At 44.5% G+C, this 18,268-nt stretch overlaps 2 protein-coding genes across 2 annotated transcripts in view; one reads left to right on the top strand and one right to left on the bottom strand.

Annotated features, from left to right (window-relative positions):
• The first annotated feature begins 226 nt into the window (after nucleotides 1-226).
• Nucleotides 227-14,783, top strand: mmab (metabolism of cobalamin associated B). The gene is made up of 9 exons (XM_078421500.1): nucleotides 227-437; nucleotides 3,965-4,026; nucleotides 5,554-5,647; nucleotides 6,745-6,802; nucleotides 8,522-8,594; nucleotides 10,167-10,264; nucleotides 10,680-10,744; nucleotides 12,559-12,618; nucleotides 13,170-14,783. Exons 1-9 carry the CDS (start codon nucleotides 304-306, stop codon nucleotides 13,258-13,260), a joined length of 735 nt encoding a protein of 244 aa, XP_078277626.1. The 5' UTR covers nucleotides 227-303; the 3' UTR covers nucleotides 13,261-14,783.
• Nucleotides 14,784-15,452: 669 nt separating this feature from the next.
• ube3b (ubiquitin protein ligase E3B) overlaps nucleotides 15,453-18,268 on the bottom strand; it is a 54,309-nt gene continuing 51,493 nt past the window's right edge. The window contains exon 29 of the mRNA XM_078421323.1: nucleotides 15,453-16,878. Within this exon, the coding sequence (XP_078277449.1) occupies nucleotides 16,687-16,878 (192 nt within the window). The 3' untranslated portion in view covers nucleotides 15,453-16,686. The remainder of the gene's footprint in view (nucleotides 16,879-18,268) is intronic.

The raw sequence follows: 18,268 nt of genomic DNA, 5'->3' as shown, positions 1-18,268 counted from the left end.
CGCCAGCCTCTCCGGCCAATAGCAGTGCCGGGAGGTGGCGCTGCCCCTTGGACCAATTGGCGCGGACTCTCCGCGGGTCTGCCAATGGGAGGACGGTTGCCGGGTGGGCGCCGGCCAATCAGCGTGCGGAGGGAAGAGGGGCGTCGTGCGAGCATTGGGGGTGTGCGCGCGCGCCGGGCGGTTGACGCCGTGTATTGGGAGTGCGCGCGCACGCCGGGCCGTTGACGCCGTGTATTGGGGGTGCGCGCTCGTCGGGCGGTTGACGCCGTGTATTGGGAGTGCGCGCGCCGGGCGGTTGGCGCCATGTATTGGGGGTGCGCACGCCTGGTCGCCCCTCTCTGCCGTCGCTGCTGCTGCCGCCGCCCCCCCGCCATCGCCACCGCTAGCGCTACCCGGTTATGGACCAGGCGCGGCTACTGCAACATGGACGGGGACAGGTGAGGCCCGGCTCTGCCCAAGGCAGGGAGGTGACTGAGACTGCCCTTGCCACAGCACAGGCCCTGGGAAGCGAGCTGTCTTCATGTAGGACGTTTGGCTGGGCGGTTGCCCACAGAGTGAGAGTCATCGAGCAATACTGCGTGTAAACAGGCCCTTCGGCCCAACTTGCCCACACTGGCCAACAATGAATGTCCCAGGTACACTAGTCCCACCAGCCTGCGCTTGGTCCACATCCCTCCAAACCTGCCCTATCCATGTACCTGTCTAACTCTTTCTTGGGATAGTCCCTGCCTCAACTACCTCCTCTGGCAGCTTATTCCATACACCCACCACTTTATGTGGAAAAGTTACCCCTCAGATTCCTATTAAATGTTTTCCCCTTCACCATAAGCCTATGTCCTGGAATCCCCCACTCTGGGCAAGGGTGGGGGATTCCTCTCATGATTTTATACACCAAGGAAAGGGTATGGGGAGAAGGCATGAGAATGGGGTCAGGAATGAGAGATAGATCAGCCATGAGTGAATGGCCTAATTCTCCTATTATGACCTTATGGATAGAGCCCCAGCCTGCTCAACCTCCCTATAGCTCAGACCGTCTAGTCCTGGCAACGTCCTTGTAAATCTTCTCTATACCCTTTCCAGCTCGATAACATCTTTCCTATAACATGGTGCCCAGAACGGAACATAATACTCTAAATGTGGCCTCACCAACAACTGCAACATGACCTCACAACTTCTATACTCAATACTCTTGACTGATGGTCAATGTGCCAAAAGCCTTTTTGACCATCCTATCCACTTGGTCTAGTAATACTCTAAATGTGGCCTCACCAACAACTGCAACATGACCTCCCAACTTCTATACTCAATACTCTCGACTGATGGTCAATGTGCCAAAAGTCTTTTTGACCACTCTACCTGCGACTCCACCTTCAAGGAGCCATGCATCCGCACTCCTAGATCCCTCTGCTCTACAACACTCCACAGATGCTTACCATTCACTGTGTAGGTCCTGCCCTTGAACACTTCCCAAAATACAACACCTCACATTTCTCTGTCTTAAATTCCATCAGCCCACCTGGCCAATCGATCAAGATCCTGCTGCAATCTTTCCACGACCATCTTCACTGTCTGCAAAACCACCCACTTTTGCATCATCTGCAAACTTGCTAATCTTGCCATGTTTGCTCGCATCCAAATCATTGACGTGGATGACAAACAGTAACAGGCCTAGTACTGAACCCTGAAGCGCACCACCAGTCACAGACCTCCAGTCTGAGAAGCAACCTTCCACCATCACCCTCTGCTTCCTTCCATTAAGCCAATTTTCTACCCATTCAGCTATCTCCTCCTGGATCCCATGCGATCTAACCTTCCAGAGCAGCCTAGCATGCGGAACCTTGTTGAATGTGTTGCTGGAGTTCATATATACAACATCTACAGCTCTGCCCTCATAGACCTTTTTGGCCACTTCTTCAAAAAACTCAATCAGATCTGTGAGACACGACCTCCCACGTACAAAACCATTCTGGCTATCCCTTGTCCATCTAAATGCTGGTATATCCTATCCCTCAGTATACTCTCTAGTAACTTTCCAACTACAGATGTTAAACTCACTGGCCTATAGTTCCCAGCATTTTCTCTGCAGCCCTTATTGAATAGAGGCACAACATTTGCCACCCTCCAGTCCTCTGGCACATCTCCAGTATTTAAAGACGACTCCTAAATTTCAACCAGGGCTCCTGCAATTTCTCCTCTAGTTTCCCACAATGTCTTTGGATTGATCTTCCTCCAGAGATCCTCCCTAAATTACATCTCACGACCTCGCCTGCATACCATAGGCATTGAAGTCCTGGGCCTCCTCCACTGTCGGAGTGAAGCAACTGCAAATTGGAGGAACAGCCACCTCATATTTTGCTTGGGAAGCTTACACCACAGCAGCATGAATATTGACTTCTCTAACTTCAAGTAACCCTTGCTTTCCCTTTTTCTCCGTCACTCCCCCACCCTAGTTCACCAACTAGTTTCAATGTCTTCCTGATTAAGTTTACTGTTTGTATGCCTGCTTGTCACCTTCCCCATGGCCAACAATGAACCATTCTACATTTCCTTATCATCGTCTGCTTTGATCTGTCGTTGTCACACCTCACCCTTCCATACCTCGAGTCTCTCTTTCCCCCCTGACTCTCAGTCTGAAGAAGGGTCTTGACCTGAAATTTTAGATAATCAGCCATGATCATATTGAATGGCGGTGTTGGCTCGATGGGGCGAATGGCCTACACCTACACCTATTTTTCTATGTTTCTATGAAATGTTACCCATTCCTTCTCTCCAGAAACGCTGCCTGCCCTGCTGAGTTACTCCAGCATTTTGTATCTATCTTGGGTTTACTATTGTCATGTGTACCTGTGCCGAGGTACAGCGAAAAGCTTTGTTTTGCATGATATCGAAATGGACCATTGTGGGCTCCACCTTTCCTTGATCATAGTTGCTTTTTGCGTATCTTTCCTTCATTTTTCCTATGTGCCTTCAATATTCCTCATTTCTCTCTCCCCTGACTTACAGTCTGAAGAAGGATCTCAACACAAAACATCACCTATTCCTTTTCTCCAGACATGCTGCCTGACCCGCCGCTATGTACCATACATAGATACCATGAAGCCAACTCTAGCACAATAGGTAGAGGGAAGAGGACAACACAGGGTGTATGGTTCTCAGCATTGTAGTGCACCAGTTCCATAGACAAAGTCCAACGCCAACAACAAGGTAGAGTTGGTAGACACAAAATGCTGGAGTAACTGAGTGGGACAGGCAGCATTTCTGGAGATAAGGAATGGGTGACGTTTCGGGTCGATACCCTCTTCCGACTGAGAGTCGGGGAGAGGGAGAAGAGAGACATGGTAAGGTGTGAAAACAACAGATCGAAGCAGGCAATGCTCAAGGAAATGTACAATGGTTCATTGTTGGCTATGGGGAAAGTGACGAGTCATACAAACAGTAAAATTAATCAGCAGGACAGTGAAACTAGTAGAACCAGGGTGGGAGAGGCATGGAGAGAGAGGGGGAGAGTATCTGCAGTTCCTTCCTACACATAATGAGGTAGAGTTGAATTGGACAGTGTCCAGTGTCTAGTGTGTAGCATAGAACTGGTGTACAGGTGACCGCTGGTTGGCATGGACTCGGTGGGCCAAAGGGCCTGTTTTGGCGCTGTGTCTCTAAACTAAACTAAACCAAGGTGGAAGGGAGTGAACCATTATATCTCAATTTGGTAATTGAAGACCATTTTTTTTCCCTGTCTTAATTCTGATACCAAATGTCTAATTTGCCCCCCCCCCCCTGGTTACTTCTGTTAGCCAACTATACAGCCGCTGTGTAGACTAGGATCTGATAAACTTTATGATACAACACATGGATTGAAAGACTTTCAATTAAACTTTTGGAGTCTGCAGAATGTTATTGTTTTGGAGTTGTCATAGTTAAGCAGTTAATAAATCGCTACACTTTTTTTCTGTTGCTTGTATTGCAGTTCTAACACCAAAGACAAGAAACCCAAAGCTCCAAAGATTTACACCAAAACAGGAGACAAAGGTTTGTACCTGTGACAAATCTGTTTGCTTGATTGTTGAGCGAGGAAAGAATTACATTGCTTTTTAGAGAATCTTTTAAATTTGCTTAACCAGCATCACGAGGGAAAATGCAGACAGTAGACAAGAACGTTCATTAATAATGAAGATTGTATTGAATTAACCTTTAGTACGTGAATAGCATTTGCCCCCAGATTTTCCTCTCTCCTCCCCTCAAGCTCTGGCAGACCATGCTTCTTCTCCCCTTACCCTCCACCTACATTTCTAAACAATTCACACCTCATCAATCCTCTAGCTTCACGTTTATTTTAGTTTAGAGATACAGCGTGGAAACAGGCCCTTCGGCCCACCCAGTCTGCTCCAACCAGTGATTCCCACACGCTAACACTGCTACACACTCTAGGGACAATTTTACATTGACACCAAGAAAATAAACCTGAGAAAACCATGAGAAAATCTGAGAAAACTCATGCAGGTCACGGGGAGAGCGTACAAACTCCGTACAAACAAGCACCCGTGGTCAGGATCGAACCTGGGTCTCTGGCGCTGTAAGGCAGTAGCTCTATCACTACGCCACCGTGCCGCACTAACTTTAATTTGCAACTGTCGAATCCTTTTGTCTCGCTCCTTGTGCGGGTTAATTCCTGGCCTTTGTCCGACCATCCGCCTATCAATCCTGCCTTCCCTCACCTGTGTTTGCCTCTGACCTGTCATGCTTTGTCCCACCTCGCCACTCTTCCAGCTTTCTTTTTCCCACCCCTGCAATCAGTCTGAAGAGGGGTCCCTCCCCGAACATTCACCCATCTGTGTTGTCCAGGCATGCCGCCTGACCCACTAAGTTACTCCAGCACTTTGTGACTTTCCCACTTGCAATTGCCTGCCACTGCTGCTCGGCGCGGGCCAGCAGGAGTCAATGGGAACAGTTGAGTCTTTTTGACGGAGACACGAAGAACTGCAGATGCTGGAAGCTTGAGCAAAAAAAAAAAGCTGTTGGAGGAACTCAGCAGTCCAGACAGCATCTGTGGAGGGAATGGACAGGTGAGGTTTTGAGTCGGGATCTTTCTTCAGAAATGATCCAAAACATCGTCTGTCCTTTCCCTCCACAGATGCTGTCTGACCTGCTGATTTTTTTCCAGCACTTTGTGTCTTGAGTCTTCAGTTGGAAGTTCTGGGATTAAGGAGAGAGCTTGTTAAGAGATAATTTTCCTGAACTATACCTTCATACTGTGACATGCTTGTAATTTGGTTACTTGGTAATCTTCAATTCTTACCATTTGTGCTCTTTAATTTTTGTGCATAAAGGATATGAATTTCTTCTGCGCAGCAGTTGAAAATGAGCAATAGTGACTGCCTATTTGCAATGCACACAATCTTTTCCATTTTACCATGGCTATTGGCTAAGAAAAATGTATGCCCCAGAAAGTTTAACATAATCTACAGTATAAAAATATACAGTATAAATACTGTGTACAGTTTAAAAATACACAGTATAAAAATACACTATTAATTTTAATAATCCCCCCCTTAAAAGGGTTTTCCAGCACATTCACTGGAGAGCGCAGGCAAAAGGATGATAATGTGTTTGACGCCTTAGGCAGTACGGATGAATTGACGTGTGCAATCGGGTAAGTAACATTTTGGACCTTGTTTAGTTTGCTATCTCTACTAAAGGACATTGAGGTTTAGCACGCAACAAACGCTGGTTAGTACACAACAAAAACGTTTTACTGTACCCCGGTACAGGTGACAATAAACTAAACTAAACATTGGAGTTGCGAAAGTAGGAAGTTCAATCACATAGATTGGCAGCGTGTGGAGCAGTGTCATTGTTGCAAGTGCTGGTAAACAATGGGAGGAGGGTGGAGAGGATATCTCTGGACTTCCTTACAAATTGCCAATTATGAGGGTATTTGAAAAAGCAATTGCTGGTCATGCCTTCATAGTTGAATTATTTAATAGTGCTTAAACACTAGTCTGTTAAGTAAGGGCACCATGGAACAGAACATAAGTAGCAACTATCTCAGAGAGAGGAAATAAGAATATAGGTGTCGGGTTAAGGGGAGAAGGCAGGGGAACGGGGGTGAAAGGGAAAGATAGATCGGCCATGATTGAATGGTATAGTAGACTTGATGGGCTGAACGGCCTAATTCTGCTTATGAACTTATGAAAATATGGGAAAGTTATGAGGGGAAAAAAAAATTTCCAAGGTGGAAAAAGCCGACTATTCTGAATCAACCTTGAACTGTCTGCTGCCACTTTTTCTGTATTCTGCAATATACCAATCGTGGTGAGCAATGTACTGGTGAACCCTTCATTACTGGGATCTTGTTTAGTCTCTAGTACTAGTTAAGATTGTGCAGAAGTGAAGAGAATATACTGTTTGTTCAAAAGCTGAGTTAGCAAATAGGATAATGACTCCAAATACTTTTAATTTTACTAATCCCAAAGTTTTGAGTGTTTCCTTTTTTATTGGTACCACATTTTTCTGCCTCATAAAATACATTTTTTACTATATTTAACATTTGGTATTGGTGCACAGCTCATAATACCATGCCGTCTGCTTGGAAGCTAAAGATGTTCAAATATTCTGCTTCCATTCCTGGGAAAAGGAGAGAGGTGGGGGGCTTGAGAAGTGTAAAAAAAATAGGATGGATGTTAAACTTAGCTGTTTATATTTGCAGTGGCTGTGAAACATCAGTGTTCATCACCTGCTTTCTTTCAGCCTGGCAATGGAGTTCTGCTTGGAGCAAGATCATGAGTTTGTGGACGAGCTGCATAAGGTACAATGAATTAAATAACGGGGGGGGGGGGCTATCACGAGTGAACATGGCTTTTGGTCCTCTTATCTTGTCGTCTACTGGAGTACTGTGTACAATTGTACAAAACCACACATGTCTGAAGAAGGGTCTTGACCCGAAACGTCACGTATTCCATCTCTCCATAGATGCTGTCTGACCTGCTGAGTTACTCCAGCTTTTTGTGTCCATCCACCGAAAGGTTATATTTGTTTTATCAAGAGTTAAGCATGGTATCATCAGAATTTCTAAGAGTTAGAGTTAAACATTTAGGCAAGTACATGGATAGGATAGGTTTAGAGGGATATGGGGCAAATGCAGGCAAGGTGGGACTAGTGTAGATGGGGCATGTTGGTTGGTTTGGCCAGAGACCCTGTTTTCTCACTGTACGATTCTTATAACTAAGGCTGCATATCCAGCCTTGTGTTCTTCAGAATGCAGGTTAAAAGGATTGAAGATACACAAATGCTGGAGTAACTCAGTGGGTCAGGCAACAACTCTGGCGAGAAGGAATGGGTGACATTTATAAATGACCTTAAAATTGGAGCTGGATCACAATAGAAGCCAGGAAGCACTTGTGCATTTTGTAGGTGTAAACATAGAAAAATAGATGTAGGAGTAGGCCATTTGGCCCTTCGAGCCAGCTCCGCCATTCAATATGATCATGGCTGATCATCTAAAATCAGTACCCCTTTCCTGCTTTTTCTCCATATCCCTTGATTCCTTTAGCCCATAGAGCTAAATCTAATTCCCTCTTGAAAACATCCAGTGAATTGGCCTCCACTGCCTTCTGGCAGAGATTTCCACAGATTCACAACTCTGGGTGAAAAAGTGTATCCTCATCTCAGTCCTAAATGCCTACTCCTTATTAGTACCCTTAGTTATTTTTTTTAATGTGAGAATTTTGGCTAGATTAGGATACCCAGGAGTGAAGTTGTGTGTGTGGGGTTAGGTTTCATATCAAAATGATCTCATCGAATAACAGACCAGACACAAAGGGTTGAATGTCCCTTTCTTGTTTCTGTTGGATGTGGGGTGGGTGAGTATGGATGTGAGCCACGGGAGGGGTCAGAAACATGGGGATCTGACCCAAAACCTCACCTATTTTTCTCCAGAGATGCTGCCTGATCTGCTGTTACACCAGCATTTTGTGTCTATCTTGAGGAAAATGAGTAGGTTTGTAGTTTTTTCTTTTTAGAGATACAGCGTAGAAACAGACCCATCGACCTGTGATCCCCACACACGAGCACTATCCCACACACACCAGGGGCAACTTACAATTTCACCGAGGCCAATTAACCTACAAACCTGTATGTCTTTGGAGTGTGGGAGGAAACTGAAGCACCCGGAGAAGACCCATGCAGGTCATGGGGAACAACGTAGAAATGCCATATATGCAGCATCTGTGGTCAGGATGGAACCCGGGTCTCTGGCGTTGTAAGGCAACAACTTTACCACTGCTCCCCTAGCTGGAGCTGGTGTCCAGAGTGCTTGTGTGGTTCACTTGGCTGAAACACACTGAAACTTGCAAGCTGAAATTAACCAGCTTCTATTTCCTTTCCCTTTAAACTCACTAGGGTCCGTTACCCGCTCACTTTAGACTCTGTGTTCACTGCCAGATCCAGTATGCTATTATAGTGATGTGCAATTCATTGTTCCAATTTGATGCATTTGTCCATGTGAAAAAACTTTTTTTTCCTGTAGATCCAGTGTGTGTTGCAGGATGTTGGGTCCAATGTGGCTACCCCCATTTCCTCTGCGCGAGAGAGCCATCTCAGTAAGTTATTTTTAAAGGAGATCCATTAAAGATGATTGTGTACATTTTATTTCCCTAGTTTGTTCATATTCCTTATTGTTCCTATCCTTTTCTATGTACATCAGTGATCAGGCATCTTTACTTTAGAGATACAGTGCGGAAACAGGCCCTTCGGCCCACCGAGCCTGCGCCGACCAGCGATCTCCCCGTACACTAGCACTATGCTACACACAAGGGGCAATTTATAATTTTACGAAAGCCAATTAACCTACAAACCTGCGCGTCTTTTGAATGTGGAAGGAAACCAGAAAAAACACATGTAGTCACAGGGAGAACATACAAACTCTGTACAGACAAGCACCCGTAGTCAGGATTGGTTTGTGGTGCTGTGAGGCAGTGCTTCTTAAACTGGTGAATGGTTCACCCAAAGGGTGAATGAAATTATTTTGGGGTGAATGAAATTAGACGGGTGAATGACTTAATAATATATATAAAATTATACACAAGGAAGACGAAAATTACAAAAAAACATAAGAAAATTTAATCGAGGGTGAATGACATTTTGTGATAAAGACTCAAGGGTGAATGACACTGAAATAGTTTAAGAAGCACTGGTGTAGGCAGCAACTCTACTGCTATGCCACCCTAAACTCCTCCGTAACTCCAACAAGAACTGTCTCGAATGGAGTCATGGTCATTATTTTAGAACAGTGCTTGTTCACTCACTCCACGTGTAGTATTTTATGGCACTGACTGACTAAATAACAGAAATGGGGAGTAGTTCTTGTGACGTTGTCTCATCAGTATTGAGCCGTGCTTGCCACAAGATGGTGCTGGAGTTAGTGAAATTCGCCTCGGCTCAGTACCTCTCCATTACAGAGCCATAGTTTTTAAAATAGAATATACCAGAAGCAGAGTTGATCACACTATCAACTATTGGTGCCTCAAGACACGACTTGGTGCATTCTTTATAAGTGGGATTGTATTTAGTGAAAATCAAACAAATTATAAGTTTTTACTTCAGAGATACAGCAAGGTAACAGGCCCTTCAGTCCACACTGACCATTACTCCCAATGTTATCCCAGTTTTGCATCCAATGCACTCGGGACAATTTATAGAAACCAATTAACCTACAAATCTGCATGTTTTTGGAATGTGGGAGGACACCCGGAGAAAACGACGCGGTCACAGGGAGAGCGTACATACCCAGTTCTGTTAGTACTCAGGATTGAAGCCGGGTCTCTGGCACTTTATGGCAGCAGCTCTACCACTGTGCCGCCCTGATAAATTATTGAATTAAAACGCAAAATGCCGAATACTCAGTAGGTTAGGCAGCTGCTGCAGAAGAGACAGTTAACTGTTCACCCTCTGGTGAAGGGCCTTTGACTTTTTTTTGTTAATTTTAATGTTAATTTTGTTTCACTTTCTACAGAAACAACCTGGTCTGACCTTTTGCAGCATTTTCTGCTTCAAGTATTTATTGCCCTTTACAAATCATCGTATTGAACTAACCAGGAGTAATTAAGTTAGCTCGCAGAATATTTGATCAGTTGGTGCATTGAAAATGTTGTGTGTCCTTTTGTATTTATTAGAGAGGACAGCGTTTAGTGGAAAGCCAGTAATGGAGCTGGAACAATGGATTGATCGCTATGTAGAGCAACTCCCACCTCTGACTAACTTCATCTTACCGGTATGTACATCATAAGAGTCACTTAATTGTGTTGAGCTTAAATCTAGTTTAGTTTAGAGACACAGCGATGAAACAGGCCCTTCGGCCCACCTAGTCCGAGCTGATCACCCATATGCTAGTTCTATCGTGCACACTCAGGACAATTTACAGAGACCAATTAACCTACAAACCAGCACATCTTTGGAATGTGGAAGGAAACCGTAGCACCCAGAGGAACCCCACGCGGTCACAGGGAGAACGTACAAACTCTGTACGGACAGCCCCCGTAGTGGTAATTGAACCCGGGTCCCAGGTGCCGTGAGGCAGCAACTCTGCTCCACCGTGCCGCTGCTCCACCGCAGTTTATGTTTCAGCACACACTGCCTTCACCGTTGAAATGGCTTTGTCATTCTTGTTAAATGCTTTGCTTTCACAGTCGGGAGGAAAATGCAGCTCAACCTTGCACCTGGCCCGATCGATTTGTCGCAGGGCCGAGAGGAGGTATGTTAACGAGTAGATGCTCATTCTCCCTCTCCAATTATGTGACTTCTGTGTTGTAGTGATAGGAGCAGAATTTGGCCATTCAGCCCATCATGCCGACTCTGCCATTCAATCAATGCTGATCTATCTGTCCCTCCTAACCCCATTCTCCTGCCTTCTCCCCATAACCACACACATCTATACTAATCAAGAAACTATCTCTGCCTTAAAAATATCTATTGACTTGGCCTCCACAGCCTTCCACAGATTCACCACCCCCAGACAAAATAAATTCTTCCTCATCACCTTCCTAAAGGAACGTCCTTTAATTCTGAGGCTATGACCTCTGGTCCTAGACTCTCCCAGATGTGGAAACATCCTCTCCACATCTACTCTATCCAGGCCTTTCACTATTTGTTTCACTCGTTTGTGCTTTGGGTGAAGATGCCCATATATTGATTATAAATGCTTGGGGGAATTGTAACAAGGAAATGCTGCGCTATTGTTCATTGGGCAGCCTTGTATCCTTCCATGTAGCCTTGCAAAGAAACCATCAGCTGAAGTGATATTGAGATTCAGAGTGAAAAAAAGCGTGTGCTTATTTGCCAATGTTAATTTTGCTCGTCCCAAACCTGTGTGACAGTGGACATACCCAGGCTCAATTCCTCTGGACTCATCACGCTTAAAAGTTACCAGTAGGGCCACTGTTTTTCAGTGGGGCTGGGAGGGAAGCTGATAGCTCAGTTATTAAGCAGCATGTACACGGCCTGTGCCACCAGTCTGGGTTAAAGGCAGGATCTGCTTAGTTTAGTTTAGAGATACAGCCGGGAACAGGCCCTTCAGCCCACCAAGTCCGCACCAACCAGCGATCCCCACACACTAACACTCTCCTACACGCACTCGAGACAATTTACATTTATACCAAGCCAATTAACCTACAAACCTGCACGTCTTTGGAGTGTGCGAGGAAACCGAAGATCTCGGAGAAAACCCACGGGGAGAACGTACAAACTCCGTATAGACAGCGCCCGTAGTCAGGATCGGCGCTGTAAGGCAGCAACTCTACCGCTGCTCCACCATGCCGCCCCACTTATAAGGGAAGGAATATTGCTCGACCTGCAGATGAAGAATTGCCTTGGAATAACTAGAGATGAGCTATAAATTGTACTCCAATACAAATCTTTTTTTGGGAGCAACTTTGGCATCAACATTTTTAAAGAGTATACTTTGAGCCAGCAATGTTTGGGACCACTGAGGCATAATGTGGTGCGTTTGTGACATCAATATTGGCGCATTAACCAAAGCAGAAGAATATTACATGCAACGGTTCCTTGCAAAGTACCAGGCAAAAAAAAACATTGGATTTTAGTGGGTGCTAATTTTTCCCCTGGGACAACTGTGCATTGATAAAAGTGGGGAAGGAAAGAAATCAAAAAGACAAAGACATATCTCCTTAACTGGCCACAACTGATTCAATTTCTCTGTTCTTCCAACCTTCTTACCCGTGACCTCTCCATGGATATTTTTACGGCAGAGATTGACAGATTCTTGATTAGTATGGGCATCAGGGGTTAGCGAGAGAAGGCAGGAGAATGGGGTGAGAGGAAAAGCTGGATCGGTCATGATTGGATGGCAGAGTAGACTCGATGAGCCAAATGGCCTCATTCTGCTCCAATAACTTATGAACCCTCCTGTGCTGCTTCATAAGGTACAGATAGCACCTCAGGACAAAGCCTGTGTCCTCTTCTCTCTTCACCAGTAGATAAATTCTGTGAATTTAAAAAATCATATTTTTGGCATTTCTACAAACCTGCATTATCCTTTTTCTCCATTAGCATGATCTCTATCGTACAGTCTGGGGAAGCTGATCGTAATGCTGCGAAATACCTCAACAGGTAAACTCATTTTGTTCTCTCAACAGTTACTGTCTATCGTAAGTCCATACGGTATAGGAGCCTACATAATTATCCGCTTTTCCTGCCTAATTTCAATGCCACTGGAATATCTTTGCAAATCTGCAGAGATACCATTCGCATGCTTTAGAAGAAAACAATATTTTCTTGTCCATACCACAATTGCTGTTGTGATGCAGTTAAGGGACGACTTGATGATAAGTTCATAAGTGATAGGAGCAGAACTATTCTTTATTATTGTCAAAGCACTGTTTAACTACCCAGATTCTTTGTAAAAGTATTTTTGAACTGGACAACGGTAATCAAGAATATTTTGCCACATATCCATGTGATTCCCTGCATATCCATGTATTCATGGGTATGCAGCTAACCGCATGGATATTTGCAGTGGTATGGATCAAGTGCAGGCAGATGGGATGGGTTAGGCACAGACTTTGTGGGCAGAAGGGCCTGCTCCTGTGCTGCACTGCTCTCTATTCTGCATACTCGGCTGCAGTAATCACCATCCTCAGCATTGACCTGTGTCTTCCCAGGCTCAGTGACTACCTGTTCACGTTGGCGCGATACGCTGCCATGAAGGAAGGGAAGAAGGAGCACGTCTACAAGAGGAGAAATTACGATTAGCAGAGCTGCTGACTTCATGAGAGGAGATGGGGCTGGCCCGCATTTGCTGATCTAAACAGAACTTATTAAACTGTAAGTGCAATTTTTCCTTGCACAAGTAACAAAGGCATTTGAAATGTTTTAAATTGAATCACTTTGAATTTCGCGGAGATTGGGCTGTGTGACTGCATCCGTGTTTGTGGGACGGATCTTTTTTTTTGATGGCAAAGGTGAGGTGCTGCCCACTGTGCCTTTATTGAAAAGCACTTCATGACCAAGGTTTAATCCGGGGGTTTAGGATGGAAAGGTGCACTTAATGGAAAGCTGGGCAAAGCCAATCATCGGTATTCATAAAAAGTATCTTCAAAGTTGAATTTGTTTTCAGCGGGTTTATAGTAAACCAGCTTGCATTCAAGCAGTTGTTTTTCCCTCATTTCTATACTAGAAAATTAATCATTTAAAAAACAATTATGATTAAAAGCTGGGGAGGCATGGGGTCTGAACAGTAAAAAATAGCCAGGGAGGAGATGGTAAAGGAAATAACTTTTTCTCAGACAAAAAGAGGTAAGGTAAATAATCTTTGTGCTCAAATGAAGGATTTCTCAGTACATTAGAGAACTGGTCTACTCTTTTTGATATGAGCACTCCACATTTGGGTTTTGAATCATTGGGACAGTGTTGGATTTCTGGAACTCCAACCTCACCTTCACATTCAGAACTTTTTACTGCAACAAGAGACAATTTTCATGTACCTTCACCAGTTTTATTTGTGGCCAGAGGCACCCAATTCAGTACTTTAATACCATTCCAAATTAATTGTATTAATTCTTGTACAGTACGTTGTAGAACTCCGATCCGAACTAGCAGGGATGAAGTCCTGTCAACAATCTTGGCAGATCTTCCTTTTGAGAATATAATATGGACTCCATTTCCCTGCCTTTTATCCAAAGACCTGCTTTTCTGCCCTTCCACATTCTGAACCTACGGCTATAAACAATAGGTGCAGGAGGAGGCCATTCGGCCCTTCGAGCCAGCACCGCCATTCAATGTGATCATGGCTGATGCAGGAGTATAACCTATATCTATCCAGGTTATTGTGGCAGATTTCTGAGATGATGCAGTACTGGAGCACTTTTTGTTCTGATAACTTGACGTGTTGCATTAACAATTGTCGATGATTTTTAAGTACAGATGCCTTAGTTCTGTAAATTAGCACAATTTGCTTGGAAATGGGGAAAAAACCCCATCGGATGCATCAACTGAAAGGGGGTGGTGAGGATGGAAGTAGGAAACCAAGTGGAGATGCTCTAATTCTGACAAATCCTTCACTTTTGGATGCACAGATTTTTTTATTTTTGCAGATAATTCAGGTTATTTCCTTCAGCCCATTAAATTGCAATCAAGTGTTCATTTGCCAGCTTGTAAATCTTTTAACATCAGTTCATGACTGAGGTCTCCCTGTGAGGCTTTCATTTTGTGACTTGTATTGAATCAAAAACCTGAGTTGTAAATAAATATGCTGTAAAAAGTGATTTATTAAACTGGTTGGAAAAAATGATAGTTTGAAAGCAATGAATCTGTTCTAAATAACTGGCTCCTTCTGTTCTACACACTTCCATTCACTGTTTAAGTCCTACCTTGGTTTGACTTCCTATAATGGTTGGATTCTTCAGTGATCGTGCCGGCACACAGTCAGTCGTGGGATGTTTGATTTGCACAATTTTCAGGTACATTCACAATATCTCGGTGCTAGAGTTGCTGCCTTACAGCACTTGCAGCGCCAGAGACCCGGGATCAATCCCAACTACGGTGCTGTATCATATCATATCATATATATACAGCCGGAAACAGGCCTTTTCGGCCCTCCAAGTCCGTGCCGCCCAGCGATCCCCGCACATTAACATTATCCTACACCCACTAGGGACAATTTTTTACATTTACCCAGCCAATTAACCTACATACCTGTACGTCTTTGGAGTGTGGGAGGAAACCGAAGATCTCGGAGAAAACCCACGCAGGTCACGGGGAGAACGTACAAACTCCTTACAGTGCAGCACCCGTAGTCAGGATCGAACCTGAGTCTCCGGCGCTGCATTCGCTGTAAGGCAGCAACTCTACCGCTGCGTCACCACAAGTTAGTTGATCTTCATTTATAGACTGTTAAAACAATGTACAAAGTCTCAAACATACTCTGAATTAAAAATAAGTGGGGAGCTTTATTAATGGATAAACCAGCTTAAAATATACATTAATGCCTGAGAAATTCACATTGGCTAGTCATAAATTACTCGAGTATTATATAGTAAACTTTTCTACCTTGCTATTCAAGATAATTAATATTACACAGAGATCAATTTCCTGAAATAAGCTACCCTGCAGTTATCTGCAAAGCCCATTAAAAAGGATATTTTTACATTAAATAGATTAATTCCTAAAGAAACGTTAAAAAAAATGGATGCTGTCTGTTTAAGATAAATCTGGAGTTAATCCAGATCCATTCTGAAATACGTGTGATGTAGTGGCTTGCTAGCATTTGTAGAATTCCACAATTTTCCAGGTTTCACTTGGTAAAATGAAGGGAAAATAAAGTTGACAATATGGTGTTAGTACTCTTTTGCTGAAACCCATTGCTAAAATAGGAGTCAGTGTTAGAATTTGCAGTGTAGTCTTATCAATGACTTTTGGCTTACACAGCAGGTTTATATCAGTGAGGTGGCCTTGCGGGAACACAAGTACAGAGGTTTTTGTTCATTCGTTTTGTGCATTGATTCATCATTCATTTTACAAATGCAAACAATGATAAGCCTACTAAAAAAAGACACAATGTACCAGAGTAACTCAGCGGCTCAGGCAGCATCTCTGAAGAACATGGATAGGTGATGTTTCAGGTCGGGACCCTCCTTCAGGGTCTCCATCCGAAACGTCACCTCCATGTTCTCCAGAGATGCTGCCTGATCTGCCGAGCTACTCCAGCACTTTTTATTTTTGTAAACCAGCATCTGCAGTTCCTTGTGTCTACATCAGCCTGTTAATTCAGGTTGAGGGCAGTGATTGTGTCCCAAATGTGAACAAAAAATAAAAAGATGGAAATAATCTTGCTAAACTTTCTAACTCACACAAATAATCCTGCACCATTCTCAGCTTTCAGACGAGCACCGTTATAGCCTTCAAGAAGAGCTGATGTCATTTTTTAAACCACGTTCGATATTGTGAAACTTTTCTGTAAGGATTCTGAAAAGTCACTGAGTATTCTAATCTTGGACGCATCTTTGTGCCAAGTTTTAACTTCGTCTCAGTTATTGGGATGAATAAAACTGGATTTCAGACAGCCAGAATTCTGTTGGCAATGGGTCGAGGTTCACCCTGAAACGTTTCATGACTTCCAAAGTTAAGATGGATCCATTACATAAAAGGTGTACGAGCCACCGTGTCCTTTATCAACCAGGGTTAGGAGAGTTCAAATCCAGTGTTCATACTGATTGCATAGCGGAGTTTCTCTCTCAAGATGCTCTTCTTGCTGTAGTTAGGAAGCTTCAGGAGGTTGAAGCAGGTTGAGGAGGTCGGCAGCCGGCCACCCGGTTCCTTCTTGCGGATGGTGAAGAAGCCGCGCAGTACGCTACCCAGCGTATCTCCCGTGTCCTGAAACACACACACGCAAACACAGTCTTAACCTCGAGCACAGGGCCGTAGAGTTGCTGCCTCGCAGCGCCAGAGACCCAGGTTCAATCCTGACCTCTCCTGCCGTTGGTGTGGAGATTGCCCGTCCTCCCTGTGACCACGTTGGGTTTGGTTTAGGTTAGAGATACAGCGTGGAAACAGGCCCAGCAATTCCCGCACATTAACACGCACGAGGGTCAATTTACACTTGTACCAATCCAAATAACCTCCAATCCTGTACGCCTTTGGAGTGTGGGAGGAAACCGAAGATCTCGAGGAAAACCCATGCAGTCACAGGGAGAACGTATAAGCTCGGTACAGGCAGCACCCGTAGTCGGGATCAAACCCGGGTCTCTGCGCTGCAAACTGTAAAGCAGCAACTCCACTGCACCACTCGTTTGCGCCGGTTTCCTCCCACATTTCAAAGACGTCGGTAGGTTAATTGGCCTCTGTAAATTGCCCTTATTGTGATGGGAGTGGATGAGAAAGTGGGATAACATAGAACTATTGTGAATGGGTGATCGATAGTTGGTGTGGGCTGAAGGGCCTGTTTCCATGCTGTATCTCAACTGAACAAAGGAGCTCAAAGGAAGAACATGTTTGTAAATGCAGATTAACCATTAGAATGTAGAATGCTTGTAAATGCATTCTATACATAAACCGTCTCAGCGCTGTGTTCCAAATTTCATCCTTGCTCCTAAGATAGGGACAAAATGGTTGAGTAACTCAGTGGTTTCAGGCCAGCAGCATCTCTGGAGCAAAGGAACAGGTGACGTTTCAGGTCAAGGCCCTTCATCAAACCCATGCTGATTTATCTGATGAAGGGTCACCTAATCCTTTTCTCCAGAGATGCTGAGTTACTCCACCATTTTGGTGCAAACTGGCATCTGCAGTTCCTTCTTACACATTCATCCTTGCTCCTGTTGGATTCATTGATCGTGGCTGAAAGGATTGAAACAGGGAAGGGAAACGTCATCCAGGGCCCACATTACTGACTCTCCATTGATCTGCAGCATTTAAGATGTGGGCAGCTGATTAAAAGATGCAGCATGGAAACAGGCCTTTCTGCCCAACGAGTCAATGACGACCATCGATCACCCAGTCACACGAGTTCTATACTATTCTATTTTTCCCATCCACTCCCTGCACACTGAGGGCAATGTGCAGAGGGCGATTAACCTGCCATCCCACATGTCTGAGATGTGGGAGGAAAAATGGAAGTACCATGAGGAAACCCTCACTGGTTACAGTGAGAACGTGCGGACAGCACCTGAGGTCTGGTTGAACGTGGGTCTCTGGCGCTGTGAGGCAGCGGCTCTATGTCATCCCGTCTGTTATCCCAGCTACACCAATGTGCTGCCGGAATCTTTGA

This window comes from Rhinoraja longicauda, chromosome 25 (assembly GCF_053455715.1).
Source record: "Rhinoraja longicauda isolate Sanriku21f chromosome 25, sRhiLon1.1, whole genome shotgun sequence".
Classification (NCBI taxonomy): domain Eukaryota; kingdom Metazoa; phylum Chordata; class Chondrichthyes; order Rajiformes; family Arhynchobatidae; genus Rhinoraja; species Rhinoraja longicauda.
This window is presented reverse-complemented; position numbering and strand designations above follow the sequence as displayed.

Coding starts and splice junctions, on each gene's coding strand:
- mmab (XM_078421500.1), top strand. CDS start 304: ATGTATTGGGGGTGCGCACGCCTGGTCGCCCCTCTCTGCCGTCGCTGC. Junction 5,648..6,744: donor GAATTGACGTGTGCAATCGG/GTAAGTAACATT, acceptor GCTTTCTTTCAG/CCTGGCAATGGAGTTCTGCT. Junction 6,803..8,521: donor TTGTGGACGAGCTGCATAAG/GTACAATGAATT, acceptor TTTTTCCTGTAG/ATCCAGTGTGTGTTGCAGGA.